At 45.8% G+C, this 19,953-nt stretch overlaps 1 protein-coding gene across 3 annotated transcripts in view; it reads right to left on the reverse strand.

Moving 5' to 3' along the window:
- Stx16 (syntaxin 16) overlaps positions 1-19,953 on the reverse strand; it is a 44,990-nt gene that overhangs the window by 15,362 nt on the left and 9,675 nt on the right. For 2 of the 3 annotated variants that reach the window (XM_032904702.1, XM_032904701.1), the window contains exon 2: positions 53-64. The exons of the other annotated variant lie outside the window; for it this stretch is intronic. In XM_032904702.1, coding sequence (XP_032760593.1) covers positions 53-64 — 12 coding nt within the window. The remainder of the gene's footprint in view (positions 1-52; positions 65-19,953) is intronic. 3 annotated transcript variants of the gene reach the window in all.

The raw sequence follows: 19,953 nt of genomic DNA on the forward strand, positions 1-19,953 counted from the left end.
TATTTTATAAACTAAAATCACCCAACAAACAAAACTCCCCAGGGCACAGTACCTCGTCCAGCTCCTGCGGTTGTGGTGTTGCCGTCGGGCCGTCCGAGCAGGAAGAGCAGAAGAAAGGCATGGGCAGACAGACACACAAGGCCGTCAGGTGAGGAGACAGGAATCCACTACTCAAACTGACTACAAAACCCAACACTTAAAAGGTTGTCCTAGATTCCTTCTCTGGTAAAATGCTATGCCAGCCTGTGTTTTATTCACTACAGTTCTTTTGGTGAAGGAGAAGCAACCAGTCAACAGTTGTAAAAATTAAAGCGCACTGCGGGCAAGCAGAACATACTTGCTTCCTTTCACTAAACTATAGTAGCAATCTTTTTAGTAAGTATCAATTATCATCTGTAACATCACTTCTCAACTTCCTTAGGAAGATAAAATGCTAAAATAGAATGTTACTATGTCATATAAATGCATATTTTAACATGCCAATAAGCTCAGAGAATGCAACAAAATTAAAATATGAACAATCCACAAAAGTGTCTACCAATGGCTACATTCAAATACTCCCTAAGCACACTGTACAAATCCAATGCCCTGGCCATGATTTAGCCCGTCATGGAGGCACAGGTGGGAAAGGAAAGAAACCCTCCTGCTCTAGCTGCCCTGTGCTGTGATTAGGCACAGCCAGAGAGGGAAACACAACACTGCAAACTGAAAGGACAAAGCATCAGGTAAGAAGGACCCCATTTTAACCAGCACTGGTCACTCGAGGGTTAAATTTCGGTTCAAAATTAAAGATTCCTTTTCTATCTTCTGAGGAGACAGTTACTAATGACAGATAATCTAAACAACAAGGTCCTTTTTTCTACAATATTGATCATGGAAATAATCAGTGGTAAATTTCAATAAACAACTGCGGTGATTTTTTTGTTCAGCAGTAATTTAAAAAAAAAACATAATTTTCTTATTTAAAGATTAGCAGTGCAAATGAAGCTTGATTATTAATACCAAAGTATTATCAAAAAATGCTAACAAAAAAAAAAAAAAAAAAAAAAAACAGAACAACAACAACAACAACAAAATCCCAGGACAATGCCCTATCTAACATTCTAAGAGGTGAGCCTCTTGGTGTGGAGAGCCACAGCACCCTGCCCTTCCCCCGATGGTGCCAAGATGCATCACACAGGCCTTCACACAGGCCATCACACAGGCCTGTACTGCTAAGGTTGGGGCTGAGGAGACTAAGTCATGGAAGCTGTTCATTTTATCTCATCTCATTTTGCTATACAAATAAAACATGTAAGTTTTAAAAAAAGCTTAGCAGATCAGAAAGAGAGCACGGACATCCTTTTTATCAACAAAATACATAGATGTAAGAGGAAGAACACCATGGAGTTTGAGCCTAGGTCCCTTTGAGGGTCCTCCATGGGCTTCATCTTGGAGACCGGCAGGCGAGCCACTGTCTAAGCAGCCTTGCACCTGAGTCTGTGCCGTGTGTAGTGTTATTAGCTGGCCGCACACATCCTCCTCTTCTCATTCCTACAATTACCAGGCACTAAGAGGTGAAATTACAATCACCAGACTAAGGAGTAAAAGCAACACTTACAAATGCTCAAAACTACACTTGGAAACAGCGTAGTCATAGGGTTTGCTGATGGAGGCAGCCCAGGTGCACCAAGCCTTTCCCAGCCCACCCTCCAGCCTATATTTTTCTTAATAATTCCTGGAATTACTTGCACATCGGGAATAAATTTAGCATACCACCTTTTCAAAGACCACCCTCATTTTGTTTCTTAAAAAAACTAGAGGTTGTTAGAACGCCCACCACAAAATTACCAGGAAATTTAGTCAAGATCTGAGTAAAACTTAAGAACGGCCATCGGGAAAGCACATATCATAGTGCAGTGAGACCACCCTAAAACCCAGCCACAGCATAACATAGTCCAGTGAGACCACCTTACTACCCAATCATGGCATAACATATTCCAGTGAGACCAACTTACTACCCAGCCATGGCATAACATAGTCCAGTGAGACCACCTTACTACCCAGTCATGGCATAATATAGTCCAGTGAGACCCACCTTACTACCTAGTCATGGCATAACATAGTCCAGTGAGACCACCTTACTACCCAGTCATGGCATAATATAGTCCAGTGAGACCCACCTTACTAACCAGTCATGGCATAACATACTCCAGTGAGACCACCTTACTACCCAGTCATGGCATAATATAGTCCAGTGAGACCACCTTACTACCCAGTCATTGCATAACATAGTCCAGTGAGACCACCTTACTACCCAGCCATAACATAACATAGTCCAGTGAGACCACCCTACTACCCAGTCATGGCATAACATAGTGCAGTGAGACCATGATACGACCCAGCCATGGCATAACATAGTGCAGTGAGACCACCTTACTACCCAGTCATGGCATAACATAGTCCAGTGAGACCACCCTACTACCCAGTCATGGCATAACATAGTGCAGTGAGACCATCTTATGACCCAGCCATGGCATAACATAGTGCAGTGAGACCACCTTACTACCCAGTCATGGCATAACATAGTCCAGTGAGACCACCTTACTACCCAGTCATGGCATAACATAGACCAGTAAGACCACCTCACTACCCAGTCATGGCATAACATAGACCAGTGAGACCCACCTTACTACCTAGTCATGGCATAACATAGTCCAGTGAGACCAGCTTACTACCCAGTCATGGCATAACATACTCCAGTGAGACCCACATTACTACCCAGCCATGGCATAACACAGACCAGTGAGACCACCTTACTACCCAGTCATGGAATAACATAGTCCGGTGAGACCACCATACTATCCAGCCATGGCATAACATAGTGCAGTGAGACCACATTACTACCCAGCCATAACATAAAATAGTGCAGGGACACCACCTTACTATCCAGTCATGGCATAACATAGTGCAGTGAGACCACTTACTACCCAGTCATGGCATAACATACTCCAGTGAGAACCACCTTACTACCCAGTCATGGCATAACATAGTCCAGTGAGACCACCTTACTACCCAGCCATGGAATAACATAGCCCACTCAGACCACCTTACTACCCAGTCATGGCATCACATCGTCCAATAAGACCACCTTACTACCCAGTCATGGCATCATATAGTCCAGTGAGACCACCTTACTACCCAGTCATGGCATAACATAGTCCAGTGAGACCACCTTACTACCCAGCCATGGCATAACATAGTCCACTGAGACAACCTTAATACCCAGTCATGGCATAATATAATCCAGTGAGACACCTTACTACCCAGCCATGGCATAACATAGTCCACTGAGACCACCTTACTACACAGTCATGGCATAACATAGTCCAGTGAAACGATCTTACTACCCAGCCATAAAATAACATAGTGCATTGAGACCCAACTTACTACCCAGTCATGACATAACATAGTGCAGTGAGACCACCTTACTACCCAGTCATGGCATAACATATTCCAGTGAGACCACCTTACTACCCAGCCATGGCATAACATAGTCCAATGTGACCACGTTATTACCCAGTCATGGCATAACATAGTTCAGTGAGACCACCTTACTACCCAGTCATAACATAACATAGTCCACTCACACCACCTTACTACCCAGCCATGGCATAACATAGTGCAGTGAGACCACCTTACTACCCAGGCATGGCATAACATAGTGCAGTGAGACCACCTTACTACGCAGCCATATCATAACATAGAACAGTGAGACCACCTGACTACGCAGCCATAGCATAAAATGGTGCAGTGAGACCTTACTACCCAGACATAACATAAAATAGTGCAGTGAGACCACCTTACTACCCAGCCATGGCATAACATAGTCCGTGAGAGCACCTTACTACCCAGTCATGGCATAACATAGTGCAGTGAGAACACATTACAACCCAGTCATGGCATAGCATAGTGCAGTGAGACCACCTTACTACCCAGCCATAACATAAAAGTCTAGTGAGACCAACCTTACTACCCACTCAAGGCATAACATGGTACAGTGAGACCACCTTACTACCCAGCCATAAAATAACATAGTCCAGTGAGACCACCTTACTACCCAGCCATAAAATAACATTGTCCACTCAGACCACCTTACTACCCAGCCATAACATAACACAGTCCACTCAGACCACCTTACTACCCAGCCATAACATAACATAGTGCAGTGAGACCACCTTACTACCCAGCCATGGCATAACATAGTCCAGTGAGACCACCTTACTACCCAGTCATGGTATAACATAGTACAGTGAGACCACGTTACTACCCAGCCATAAAACAACATAGTCCAGTGAGACCACCTTACTACCCAGCCATGAAATAACACTGTCCACTCAGACCACCTTACTACCCAGAAATAATATAACACACTCCACTCAGACCACCTTACTACCCAGACATAAAATAACATAGTGCAGTGAGACCACCTTACTACCCAGCCATGGCATAACATAGTCCAGTGAGACCACCATACTTCCCAGTCATGGCATAACCTAGTCCAGTGAGACCACCTTGCTACCCAGCCATGGCATAACATAGTCCAATGAGACGACCTTACTACCCAACCATAACATAAAATAGTGCAGTGAGACCACCTTACTAGCCAGTCATGGCATAACATACTCCAGTGAGACCCACCTTACTACCAAGTCATGGCATAACATAGTCCAGTGAGACCACCTTACTACCCAGGCATGGCATAACATACTCCAGTGAGACCCACCTTACTACCAAGCCATGGCATAACATAGTCCAGTGAGACCACCTTCCTACCCAGTCATGGAATAACATAGTCCAGTGAGACCACCTTACTACCCACCCATAAGGCAACATACTCCAGTGAGACCCACCTTACTACCTGGTCATGGCATAATATAGTCCAGTGAGGCCACCTTACTACCCAGCCATGGAATAACATAGTGCAGTGAGACCACCTTACTATCTAGCCATAACATAAAATGGTGCAGTGACACCACCTTACTATCCAGTCATGGCATAACATAGTGCAGTGAGACCACTTACTACCCAGTCATGGCATAACATACTCCAGTGAGACCCACCTTACTACCCAGTTATGGCATAACATAGTCCAGTGAGACCACCTTACTACCCAGTCATGGCATACCATATTCCAGTGAGACCACCTTACTACCCAGTCATGGCATAATATACTCCAGTGAGAGCCACCATACTACCCAGTAATGGCATAAAATAGTCCAGTGAGACCAACATACTACCCAGACATGGCATAACATAGTGCAGTGAGACTGCCTTACTACCAAGCCATGTCATAACATAGTCCACTGAGACCACCTTACTACCCACCCATAACATAAAATAGTGCAGTGAGACGACCTTACTACCCAGTCATGGCATAACATAGTGCAGTGAGACCAGCTTACTACCCAGTCATGGCATAATATAGTCCGGTGAGACCACCTTACTACCCAGCCATAACATAACGTAGTCCAGTGAGACCCACCTTACTACCCAGTCATGGCATAACATAGTCCAGTGAGACCACTTTACTACCCAGCCATAAAATAACATAGTCCAGTGAGACTACCTTACTACCCAGCCATAAAATAACATTGTCCACTCAGACCACCTTACTATCCAGCCATAACATAACATAGTCCACTCAGACCACCTTACTACCCAGCCATAACATAACATAGTCCACTCAGACCACCTTACTACCCAGTCATGGCATAACAGAGTCTAGTGCGACCAACTTCCTATCCAGTCATGGCATATTATAGTCCAGTGAGACCACCTTACTACCCAGTCATGGCATAATATAGTCCAGTGAGACCACCTTAATACCCAGCCATAACATAATATAGTCCAGTGAGCCCACCTTACTACCCAATCATGGCATAACATAGTGCAGTGAGACCACCTTACTATCCAGCCATAACATAACGTAGTGGAGTAAGACCACCTTACTACCCAGTCATGGCATAACATAGTGCAGTGAGAACACATTACAACCCAGTCATGGCATAACATAGTGCAGTGAGACCACCTTACTACCCAGCCATAACATAAAAGTCTAGTGAGACCAACCTTACTACCCACTCAAGGCATAACATGGTACAGTGAGACCACCTTACTACCCAGCCATAACATAACACAGTCCACTCAGACCACCTTACTACCCAGCCATAACATAACGTAGTGCAGTGAGACCACCTTACTACCCAGCCATGGCATAACATACTCCAGTGAGACCACCTTACTACCCAGTCATGGTATAACATAGTACAGTGAGACCACTTTACTACCCAGCCATAAAACAACATAGTCCACTGAGACCACCTTACTACCCAGCCATAAAATAACACTGTCCACTCAGACCACCTTACTACCCAGACATAATATAACACAGTCCACTCAGACCAACTTACTACCCAGCCATAACATAACATAGTGCAGTGAGACCACCTTACTACCCAGCCATGGCATAACATAGTCCAGTGAGACCACCTTACTACCCAGTCATGGCATAACCTAGTCCAGTGAGACCACCTTGCTACCCAGCCATGGCATAACATAGTCCAATGAGACGACCTTACTACCCAACCATAACATAAAATAGTGCAGTGAGACCACCTTACTAGCCAGTCATGGCATAACATACTCCAGTGAGACCCACCTTACTACCAAGTCATGGCATAACATAGTCCAGTGAGACCAGCTTACTACCCAGCATGGCATAACATACTCCAGTGAGACCCACCTTACTACCTAGCCATGGCATAACATAGTCCAGTGAGACCACCTTCCTACCCAGTCATGGAATAACATAGTCCAGTGAGACCACCTTACTACCCACCCATAAGGCAACATACTCCAGTGAGACCCACCTTACTACCTAGTCATGGCATAATATAGTCCAGTGAGGCCACCTTACTACCCAGCCATGGCATAACATAGTGCAGTGAGACCACCTTACTATCTAGCCATAACATAAAATGGTGCAGTGACACCACCTTACTATCCAGTCATGGCATAACATAGTGCAGTGAGACCACTTACTACCCAGTCATGGCATAACATACTCCAGTGAGACCACCTTACTACCCAGTAATGGCATAACATAGTCCAGTGAGACCACCTTACTACCCAGTAATGGCATACCATATTCCAGTGAGACCACCTTGCTACCCAGCCATAACGTAACATAGTGCAGTGAGACCACCTTACTACCCAGTCATGGCATAACATATTCCAGTGGACCACCTTACTACCCAGTCATGGAATAACATAGTGGAGTGAGACCACCTTACTACCCAGTCATGGCATAACATAGTCCAGTGAGACCACCTTATACACAGCCATGGCATAACATAGTCCAGTGAAACCACCTTACTACACAGTCATGGCATAATATAGTCCAGAGAGACCACTTTACTACCCAGCCATAACATAATATAGTCCACTCAGACCACCTTACTACCCAGTCATGGCATAACATAGTCCAGTGAGACCACCTTACTACCCAGTCATGGCATAATATAGCCCAGTGAGACCACCTTACTACCCAGTCATGGCATAACAGTCCAGTGAGACCACCTTATGAGACCACCTTACTACCCAGTCATAAGGCAAACATAGCCAGTGAGACCCACCCACTACCCAGCCATGGCATAATATAGTCCAGTGAGACCACCCACTACCCAGTCATGAGAAACATAGTCCAGTGCAGTGAGACAACCTTACTACCCAGCCATAACGTAACATACTCCAGTGAGAACCACCTTACTACCCAGTCATGGCATAATATAGTCCAGTGAGACCACCTTACTATCCAGCCATGGCATAACATAGTCCAATGAGACCACGTTATTACTCAGATATGGCATAACATAGATCAGTGAGACCACCTTACTACCCAGCCATGGCATAACATAGTGCAGTGAGACCACCTTAATACGCAGCCATAACATAACATAGACCAGTGAGACCACTTGACTACCCAGCCATAGCATAACGAGGTACAGTGAGACATTACTACCCAGCCATAACATAACATAGTGCAGTGAGACCACCTTACTACCCAGCCACGGCATAACATAGCCCAGTGAGACCACCTTACTCCCTAGCCAGAACATAAAAGAGTGCAGTGACCCCACCTTCCTACCCGGTCATGGCATAACTCATCCCAGTGCGACCACTTACTACCCAGTCATGGCATAACATAGTCCAGTGAGACTATTTTACTACCCAGCCATGACATAACATAGTTCAGACCACCTGACTACCCAGCCATGGCAAAACATAGTCCAGTGAGACCCACCTTTAATACCCAGTCATGGCATAACATAGTCCAGTGAGACCACCTTACTACCCAGCCATAAAATAACATAGTCCAGTGAGACCATCTTACTACCCAGCCATAAAATAACATTTTCCAGTGAGACCACCTTTACTACCCACCCAAAACATAGTCCAGTGAGACCACCTTACTACCCAGCCATGGCATAACATAGCCCATTCAGACCACCTTACTACCCAGTCATGGCATCACATAGTCCAATGAGACCACCTTACTACCCAGTCATGGCATAACATAGTCCAATGAGACCACCTTACTACCCAGACATCGTCATGGCATAACATAGTCCAGTGAGACCACCTTACTACCCAGTCATGGCATAACATAGTCCAGTGAGACCACCTTACTACCCAGTCATGGCATAACATAGTCCAGTGAGACCACCTTACTACCCAGTCATGGCATAACATAGTCAGTGAGACCACCTTACTACCCAGTCATGGCATAACATAGTCCAGTGAGACCACCTTACTACCCAGCCATGGCATAACATAGTCCAGTGAGACCACCTTACTACCCAGCCATGGCATAACATAGTGCAGTGAGACCACCTTACTACCCAGCCATGGCATAACATAGTGCAGTGAGACCACCTTACTACCCAGCCATGGCATAACATAGTGCAGTGAGACCACCTTACTACCCAGCCATAACATAAAATAGTGCAGTGAGACCACCTTATTATCCAGTCATGGAATAACATAGTGCAGTGAGACCACCTTACTACCCAGTCATGGCATAACATAGTCCAGTGAGACCACCTTACTACCCAGCCATGGCATAACATAGTCCAGTGAGACCACCTTACTACCCAGTCATGGCACCAACTTACTACCCAGCCATAGCATAACATGGTCCACACAGACCACCTTACTACCCAGTCATGGCATAACATAGTGCAGTGAGACCATCTTACTACCCAGTCATGGCATAATATAGTCCACTGAGACCACCTTACTACCCAGTCATGGCATAACAGTCCAGTGAGACCCACCTTACTACCTAGTCATAGCATAACATAGTCCAGTGAGACCAGCTTACTACCCAGTCATGGCATAACATAGCCAGTGAGACCCACCTTACTACCCAGCCATGGCATAACATAGTCCAGTGAGACCACCCTACTACCCAGTCATGGAAAAACATAGTCCAGTGAGACAACCTTACTACCCAGCCATAACGTAACATACTCCAGTGAGATCCACCTTACTACCTAGTCATGGCATAATACAGTCCAGTGAGACCACCTTACTATCCAGCCATGGCATAACATAGTCCAATGAGACCACGTTATTACTCAGATATGGCATAACATAGATCAGTGAGACCACCTTACTACCCAGCCATGGCATAACATAGTGCAGTGAGACCACCTTAATACGCAGCCATAACATAACATAGACCAGTGAGACCACTGGACTACCCAGCCATAGCATAACGTGGTACAGTGAGACATTACTACCCAGCCATAACATAACATAGTGCAGTGAGACCACCTTACTACCCAGCCACGGCATAACATAGTGCAGTGAGACCACCTTACTACCCAGACATAACATAAAATAGTGCAGTGACACCACCTTACTATCCAGTCATGGCATAACACCCACTTACTACCCAGTCATGGCATAACATAGTCCAGTGAGACCACCTTACTACCCAGCCATGACATAACATAGTTCACTCAGACCACCTGACTACCCAGCCATAACAAAACATAGTCCAGTGAGACCCACCTTAATACCCAGTCATGGCATAACATAGTCCAGTGAGACCACCTTACTACCCAGCCATAAAATAACATAGTCCAGTGAGACCATCTTACTACCCAGCCATAAAATAACATTGTCCACTCAGACCACCTTACTACCCAGCCATAACATAACATAGTCCACTCAGACCACCTTACTACCCAGTCATGGCATAACATAGTCCAGTGAGACCACCTTACTACCCAGCCATAAAATAACATTGTCCACTCAGACCACCTGACTACACAGTCATGGCATAATATAGTCCAGTGAGACCACCTTACTACCCAGCCTTGGAATAACATACCCACTCAGACCACCTTACTACCCAGTCATGGCATCACATCGTCCAATAAGACCACCTTACTACCCAGTCATGGCATAATATAGTCCAGTGAGACCACCTTACTACCCAGTCATGGCATAACATAGTCCAGTGAGACCACCTTACTACCCAGTCATGGCATAACATAGTCCAGTGAGACCACCTTACTACCCAGCCATGGCATAACATAGTCCAGTGAGACCACCTTTCTACCCAGCCATTGCATAACATAGTGCAGTGAGAACACCATACTACCCAGCCATGGCATAACATAGTGCACTGAGACCACCTTACTAACCAGTCATGGCATAACATAGTGCAGTCTTATGGGATAACATAGTGCAGTGAGACCACCTTACTACCCAGCCATGGCATAACATAGTGCAGTGAGACCACCTTACTACCCAGCCATAACATAAAATAGTGCAGTGAGACCACCTTATTATCCAGCCATGGCATAACATAGTCCACTGAGACCACCTTACTACCCAGCCATGGCATAACATAGTCCAGTGAGACCAACTTACTACCCAGCCATAGCATAACATAGTCCACACAGACCACCTTACTACCCAGTCATGGCATAACATAGTGCAGTGAGACCATCTTACTACCCAGCCATAACATAACATAGTGCAGTGAGACCATCTTACTACCCAGTCATGGCATAACATAGTCCAGTGAGACCACCTTACTACCCAATAATGGCATAACATAGTGCAGTGAGACCACCTTACTGCCCAGTCATGGCATAACATAGTCCAGTGAGACCACCTTACTACCCAGTCATGGCATAACATAGTCCAGTGAGACCACCTTACTACCCAGTCATGGCATAACAGTCCAGTGAGACCCACCTTACTACCTAGTCATAGCATAACATAGTCCAGTGAGACCAGCTTACTACCCAGTCATGGCATAACATAGCCAGTGAGACCCACCTTACTACCCAGCCATGGCATAACATAGTCCACTGAGACCACCCTACTACCCAGTCATGGCATAACATAGTCCAGTCATGGAGACCACCTTACTACCCAGTCATGGCATAACATAGTCCAGTGAGACCACCTTACTACCCAGTCATGGCATAACATAGTGCAGTGAGACCACCTTACTACCCAGTCATGGCATAACGTAGTCCAGTGAGACCACCTTATACCCAGCCATGGCATAACATAGTCCAGTGAAACCACCTTACTACACAGTCAAGGCATAATATAGTCCAGAGAGACCACTATACTACCCAGCCATAACATAATATAGTCCACTCAGACCACCTTACTACCCAGTCATGGCATAACATAGTCCAGTGAGACTACCTTACTACCCAGTCATGGCATAACATAGTCCACTGAGACCACCTTACTACCCAGCCATGGCATAACAGTCCAGTGAGACCCACCTTACTACCTAGTCATAGCATAACATAGTCCAGTGAGACCAGCTTACTACCCAGTCATGGCATAACATAGCCAGTGAGACCCACCTTACTACCCAGCCATGGCATAACATAGTCCACTGAGACCACCCTACTACCCAGTCATGGCATAACATAGTCCAGTGAGACCACCTTACTACCCAATCATGGCATAACATAATGCAGTGAGACCACGTTACTACCCAGTCATGGCATAACATAGTCCAGTGAAACCACCTTACTACACAGTCAAGGCATAAAATAGTCCAGAGAGACCACCATACTACCCAGCCATAACATAACATAGTCCACTCAGACCACCTTACTACCCAGTCATGGCATAACATAGTCCAGTGAGACCACCTTACTACCCAATAGTGCATGAGACCACCTAACCCAGTCATGGCATAACATAGTCCACTGAGACCACCTTACTACCCAGTCATGGCATAACGTAGTCCAGTGAGACCACCTTATACCCAGCCATGGCATAACATAGTCCAGTGAAACCACCTTACTGCACAGTCAAGGCATAATATAGTCCAGAGAGACCACTATACTACCCTGCCATAACATAATATAGTCCACTCAGACCACCTTACTACCCAGTCATGGCATAACATAGTCCAGTGAGACCACCTTACTACCCAGTCATGGCATAACATAGTCCACTGAGACCCACCTTACTACCCAGTCATGGCATAACATAGTCCAGTGAGACCCACCTTACTACCCAGCCATGGAATAACATAGTCCAGTGAGACCACCTTACTACCCAGTCATGGCATAACATAGTCCAGTGAGACCACCTCTACCCAGCCATGGCATAACATAGTCGAATGAGACCACGTTATTACCCAGAAATGGCATAACATAGTTCAGTGAGACCACCTTACTACCCAGCCATGGCATAACATAGTCCAGTGAGACCACCTTACTACCCAGCCATAACATAACATAGACCAGTGAGACCACTGGACTACCCAGCCATAACATAACATAGTGCAGTGAGACCACCTTACTACCCAGCCACGGCATAACATAGTGCAGTGAGACCACCTTACTACCCAGACATAACATAAAATAGTGCAGTGACACCACCTTACTATCCAGTCATGGCATAACATAGGGCAGTGAGACCACTTACTACCCAGTCATGGCATAACATAGTCCAGTGAGACCACCTTACTACCCAGCCATGGCATAACATAGTCCACGCAGACCACCTGACTACCCAGCCATAACATAACATAACATAGTCCAGCAGACCACCTTACTACCCAGTCGTCATAACATAGTCCAGACCCCAATTAATAACATACATAGTCAGACCACCTTACTACCCAGTCATGGCATAACATAGTCCAGTGAGACCACCTTACTACCCAGTCATGGCATAATATAGTCCAGTGAGACCACCTTACTACCCAGTCATGGCATAACATAGTCCAGTGAGACCACCTTACTACCCAGTCATGGCATAACATAGTACAGTGAGACCACCTTACTACCCAACCATGGCATAACATAGTCCAGTGAGACCACCTTTCTAACATTGCATAACATAGTCCAGTGAGACCACCTTACTACCCAGTCATGGCATAACATAGTGCAAGACCACCTTACTACCAGTCATGGCATCTCATAGTCCAATGAGACCAACCTTACTACCAGTCATGGCATAATATATCCAGTGAGACCACCTAACTACCCAGCCATAACATAACATAGTCCAGTGAGACCACCTTACTACCCTATCATGGCATAACATAGTCCAGTGAGACCACCTTACTACCCAGTCATGGCATAAATAGTCCAGTGAGACCACCTTATTACCCAGCCATGGCATAACATAGTCCAGTGAGACCACCTTTCTACCCAGCCATTGCATAACGTAGTGCAGTGAGACCACCTTACTACCCAGCCATGGCATAGCATAGTGCATTGAGACCACCTTACTACCCAGTCATGGCATAACATAGTCCAGTGAGACCATCTTACTACCCAGCCATGGCATAACATAGTGCAGTGAGACCACCTTCCCACCCAGCGGTGGCATAGCATAGTGCAGTGAGACGACCTCACTACCCAGCCATGGCATAACATCGTGCAGTGAGACCACCTTACTACCCAGCCATAACATAAAATGGGGCAGTGAGACCACCTTATTATCCAGTCATGGCATAACATAATGCAGTGAGACCACTTACTACCCAGTCATGGCATAACATACTCCAGTGAGACCCACCTTAGTACCAGGTCATGGCATAACATAGTCCAGTGAGACCACCTTAGTACCCATCCATGGCATAACATAGTCTACTGAGACAACCCTACTACCCAGTCATGGCATAACATAGTGCAGTGAGACCATCTTACTACCCAGCCATAACATAACATAGTGCAGTGAGACCCACCTTACTACCCAGTCATGGCATAACATAGTCCAGTGAGACCACCTTACTACCCAGTCATGGCATAACATAATGCAGTGAGACCACCTTACTACCCAGTCATGGCATAACATAGTCCAGTGAGACCACCTTACTACCCAGCCATGGCATAACACAGTCCACTGAGACAACCTTACTACCCAGTCATGGCATAATATAGTCAAGTGAGACCAACTTACTACCCAGCCATAACATAACATAGTCCACTCAGACCACCTTACTACCCAGTCATGGCATAACATAGTGCAGTGAGACCATCTTACTACCCAGCCATAACATAACATAGTGCAGTGAGACCCACCATACTACACAGTATTGGCATAAAATAGTCCAGTGAGACCAATTTACTACCCAGACATGGCATAACATAGTGCAGTGAGACCCACCTTACTACCCAGTCATGGCATAACATAGTCGAGTGAGACCATCCTACTACCCAGTCATGGCATAACATAGTCCAGTGAGACCACCTTATTACCCAGTGATGGCATAACATAGTTCAGTGAGACCACCTTACTACCCAGCCATGGCATAACATAGTGCAGTGACACCACCTTACTACACAGTCATGGCATAATATCGTCCAGAGAGACCACTTTACTACCCAGCCATAACATAATATAGTCCACTCAGACCACCTTACTACCCAGTCATGGCATAACATAGTCCAGTGAGACCACCTTACTACCCAGCCATGGCATAACATAGTCCAGTGAGACCACCTTACTACCCAGTCATGGCATAACAGTCTAGTGAGACCCACCTTACTACCTAGTCATAGCATGATATAGTCCAGTGAGACCACCTTACTACCCAGCCATGGCATAACATAGTCCAATGAGACCACGTTATTACCCAGAAATGGCATAACATAGTTCAGTGAGACCACCTTACTACCCAGCCATGGCATAACATAGTCTAGTGAGACCACCCTACTACCCAGTCATGGAAAAACATAGTCCAGTGAGACAACCTTACTACCCAGCCATAACGTAACATGCTCCAGTGAGATCCACCTTACTACCTAGTCATGGCATGATATAGTCCAGTGAGACCACCTTACTACCCAGCCATGGCATAACATAGTCCAATGAGACCACGTTATTACCCAGAAATGGCATAACATAGTTCAGTGAGACCACCTTACTACCCAGCCATGGCATAACATAGTGCAGTGAGACCACCTTAATACGCAGCCATAACATAACATAGACCAGTGAGACCACTTGACTACCCAGCCATAGCATAACGTGGTACAGTGAGACATTACTACCCAGCCATAACATAACATAGTGCAGTGAGACCACCTTACTACCCAGCCACGGCATAACATAGTGCAGTGAGACTACCTTACTACCCAGCCATAACATAAAATAGTGCAGTGACACCACCTTACTATCCAGTCATGGCATAACATAGTGCAGTGAGACCACCTTACGACCCAGTCATGGCATAACATAGTGCAGTGAGACCACCTTACTACCCAGCCATAACGTAACATAGTCCAGTGAGACCCACCTTACTACATAACATAGTCATGACCACCTTACTACCCAGCATAACATAGTCCAGTGAGACCACCTTACTACCCAGCCATAAAATAACATTGTCCACTCAGACCACCTTACTACCCAGCCATAACATAACATAGTCCACTCAGACCACCTTACTACCCAGTCATAGCATAACATAGTCCAGTGAGACCACCTTACTAGCCAGCCATAAAATAACATTGTCCACTCAGACCACCTGACTACACAGTCATGGCATAATATAGTCCAGTGAGACCACCTTACTACCCAGCCATGGAATAACATAGCCCACTCAGACCACCTTACTACCCAGTCATGGCATCACATCGTCCAATAAGACCACCTTACAACCCAGTCATGGCATCATATAGTCCAGTGAGACCACCTTACTACCCAGTCATGGCATAACATAGTCCAGTGAGACCACCTTTCTACCCAGTCATGGCATAACATAGTCCAGTGAGACCACCTTACTACCCAGCAATGTCATAACATAGTCCAGTGAGACGACCTTTCTACCCAGCCATTGCATAACATAGTCCAGTGAGACCACCTTACTACCTAGTCATGGCATAACATAGTGCAGTGAGACCACCTTACTACCCAGTCATAACATAAAATAGTGCAGTGAGACCACCTTATTATCCAGTCATGGCATAACATAGTGCAGTGAGACCACTTACTACCCAGTCATGGCATAACATACTCCAGTGAGACCCACCTTACTACCCAGTCATGGCATAACATAGTCCAGTGAGACCACCTTACTACCCAGCCATGGCATAACATAGTCCACTGAGACAACCTTACAACCCAGTCATGGCATAATATAGTCCAGTGAGACCAACTTACTCCCCAGCCATAACATAACATGGTCCACACAGACCACCTTACTACCCAGTCATGGCATAACATAGTGCAGTGAGACCATCTTACTACCCAGCCATAACATAACATAGTGCAGTGAGACCCACTTTACTACCCAGTCATGTCATAACATAGTCCAGTGAGACCACCTTACTACCCTATCATGGCATAACATAGTCCAGTGAGACCACCTTACTACCCAGTCATGGCATAACAGTCCAGTGAGACCCACCTTACTACCTAGTCAGTCATTACTACCCAGTCATGGCATAACATAGCCAGTGAGACCCACCTTACTACCCAGCCATGGCATAACATAGTCCAGTGAGACCACCTTACTACCCAGTCATGGCATAACATAGTACAGTGAGACCACCTTACTACCCAATCATGGCATAACATAATGCAGTGAGACCACCTTACTACCCAGTCATGGCATAACATAGTGCCCACCTTACTACCTAGTCATAGCATGATATAGTCCAGTGAGACCACCTTACTACCCAGCTCGAGAAAAAGAAGGCCAACGAGACCATCGCGTGACCCGAGTACAGCCGAGAACAGTGCCGTTAGCCCACCTTACAACCCAGTCATGGCATAACATAGTCCAGTGAGACCACCTTACTACCCAGTCATGGCATAACATAGTCCAGTGAGACCACCTTACTACCCAGCCACGGCATAACATAGTCCACTGAGACCACCTTACTACCCAGTCATGGCATAATATAGTCCAGTGAGACCACCTTACTACCCAGTCATAACATAACATAGTCCACTCAGACCACCTTACTACCCAGTCATGGCATAACATAGTGCAGTGAGACCATCTTACTACCCAGCCATAACATAACATAGTGGAGTTAGACCCACCATACTACCCAGTATTGGCATAAAATAGTCCAGTGAGACCAATTTACTACCCAGCCATGGCATAACATCGTGCAGTGAGACCACCTTACTACCCAGCCATAACATAAAATAGTGCAGTGAGACCACCTTATTATCCAGTCATGGCATAACATAGTGCAGTGAGACCACTTACTACCCAGCCATGGCATAACATACTCAAGTGAGACCCACCTTACCACCCAGTCATGGCATAACATAGTCCAGTGAGACCACCTTACTACCCAGCCATGGCATAACATAGTCCACTGAGACAACCTTACTACCCAGTCATGGCATAATATAGTCCAGTGAGACCAACTTACTACCCAGTCATAACATAACATAGTCCACTCAGACCACCTTACTACCCAGTCATGGCATAACATAGTGCAGTGAGACCATCTTACTACCCAGCCATAACATAACATAGTGGAGTTAGACCCACCATACTACCCAGTATTGGCATAAAATAGTCCAGTGAGACCAATTTACTACCCAGTCATGGCATAACATAGTCCAGTGAGACCACCTTACTACCCAGCCATGGCATAGCATAGTGCACTCAGACCACCTTACTACCCAGCCATAACATAACATAGTCCACTCAGACCACCTTACTACCCAGCCATAACATAACATAGTCCACTCAGACCACCTTACTACCCAGCCATGGCATAACATAGTCCACTCAGACCACCTTACTACCCAGCCATGGCATAACATAGTCCAGTGAGACCACCCTACTACCCAGTCATGGAAAAACATAGTCCAGTGAGACAACCTTACTACCCAGCCATAACGTAACATACTCCAGTGAGATCCACCTTACTACCTAGTCATGGCATAATATAGTCCAGTGAGACCACCTTACTACCCAGCCATGGCATAACATAGTCGAATGAGACCACGTTATTACCCAGAAATGGCATAACATAGTTCAGTGAGACCACCTTACTACCCAGCCATGGCATAACATAGTGCAGTGAGACCACCTTAATGCGCAGCCATAACATAACATAGACCAGTGAGACCACTTGACTACCCAGCCATAACATAACATAGTGCGTGAGACCACCTTACTACCCAGTGAGACATTACATAGTGCAGTGAGACCACCTTACTACCCAGACATAACATAAAATAGTGCAGTGACACCACCGTACTATATAGTCATGGCATAACATAGGGCAGTGAGACCACTTACTACCCAGTCATGGCATAACATAGTCCAGTGAGACCACCTTACTACCCAGCCATAAAATAACATAGTCCAGTGAGACCACCTTACTACCCAGCCATAAAATAACATAGTCCACTCAGACCACCTTACTACCACCTTACTACCCAGCGATAACATAACATAGTGGCATAACATCAGGCATAACATAGTCCAGTGATACCACCTTACTACCCAGCCATGGAATAACATAGTCCATTGAGACCACCTTACTACCCAGTCATGGCATCACATCGTCCAATGAGACCACCTTACTACACAGTCATGGCATAATATATTCCAGTGAGACCAACTTACTACCCAGCCATAACATAACATAGCCCACTCAGACCACCTTACTAACCAGTCATGGCATAACATAGTCCAGTGAGACCACCTTACTACCCAGCCATGGCATAACATAGTGCACTGAGACCACCTTACTACCTAGTCATGGCATCTCATCGTCCAATGAGACCACCGTACTACACAGTCATGGCATAATATATTCCAGTGAGACCAACTAACTACCCAGCCATAACATAACATAGCCCACTCAGACCACCTTACTAACCAGTCATGGCATAACATAGTCCAGTGAGACCACCTTACTACCCAGTCATGGCACCACCTTACTACCCACCCATGGAATAACATAGCCTATTCAGCCCACCTTACTACCCAGTCATGGCATCACATCATAATATAGTCCAGTGAGACCACCTTACTACCCAGTCATGGCATAACATAGTCCAGTGAGACCACCTTACTACCCAGCCATGGCATAACATAGTCCAGTGAGACCACCTTACTACCCAGTCATGGCATAACATAGTGCAGTGAGACCACCTTACTACCCAGCCATAACATAACATAGTCCAGTGAGACCACCTTATTACCAGTCATGGCATAACATAGTGCAGTGAGACCACCTTACTACCCAGCCATGGCATAACATAGTCCAGTGAGACCACCTTACTACCCAGTCATGGCATAACATAGTCCAGTGAGACCACCTTACTACCCAGCCATAAAATAACATTGTCCACTGAGACCCCGTTAACACCCGGTCATGGCATAATATTTTTCTTCAAGCCCAAGTCGGCACACGAGCT

The sequence above is a fragment of the Rattus rattus genome, chromosome 5 (assembly GCF_011064425.1).
Source record: "Rattus rattus isolate New Zealand chromosome 5, Rrattus_CSIRO_v1, whole genome shotgun sequence".
In the NCBI taxonomy this organism is placed as follows: Eukaryota; Metazoa; Chordata; class Mammalia; order Rodentia; family Muridae; genus Rattus; species Rattus rattus.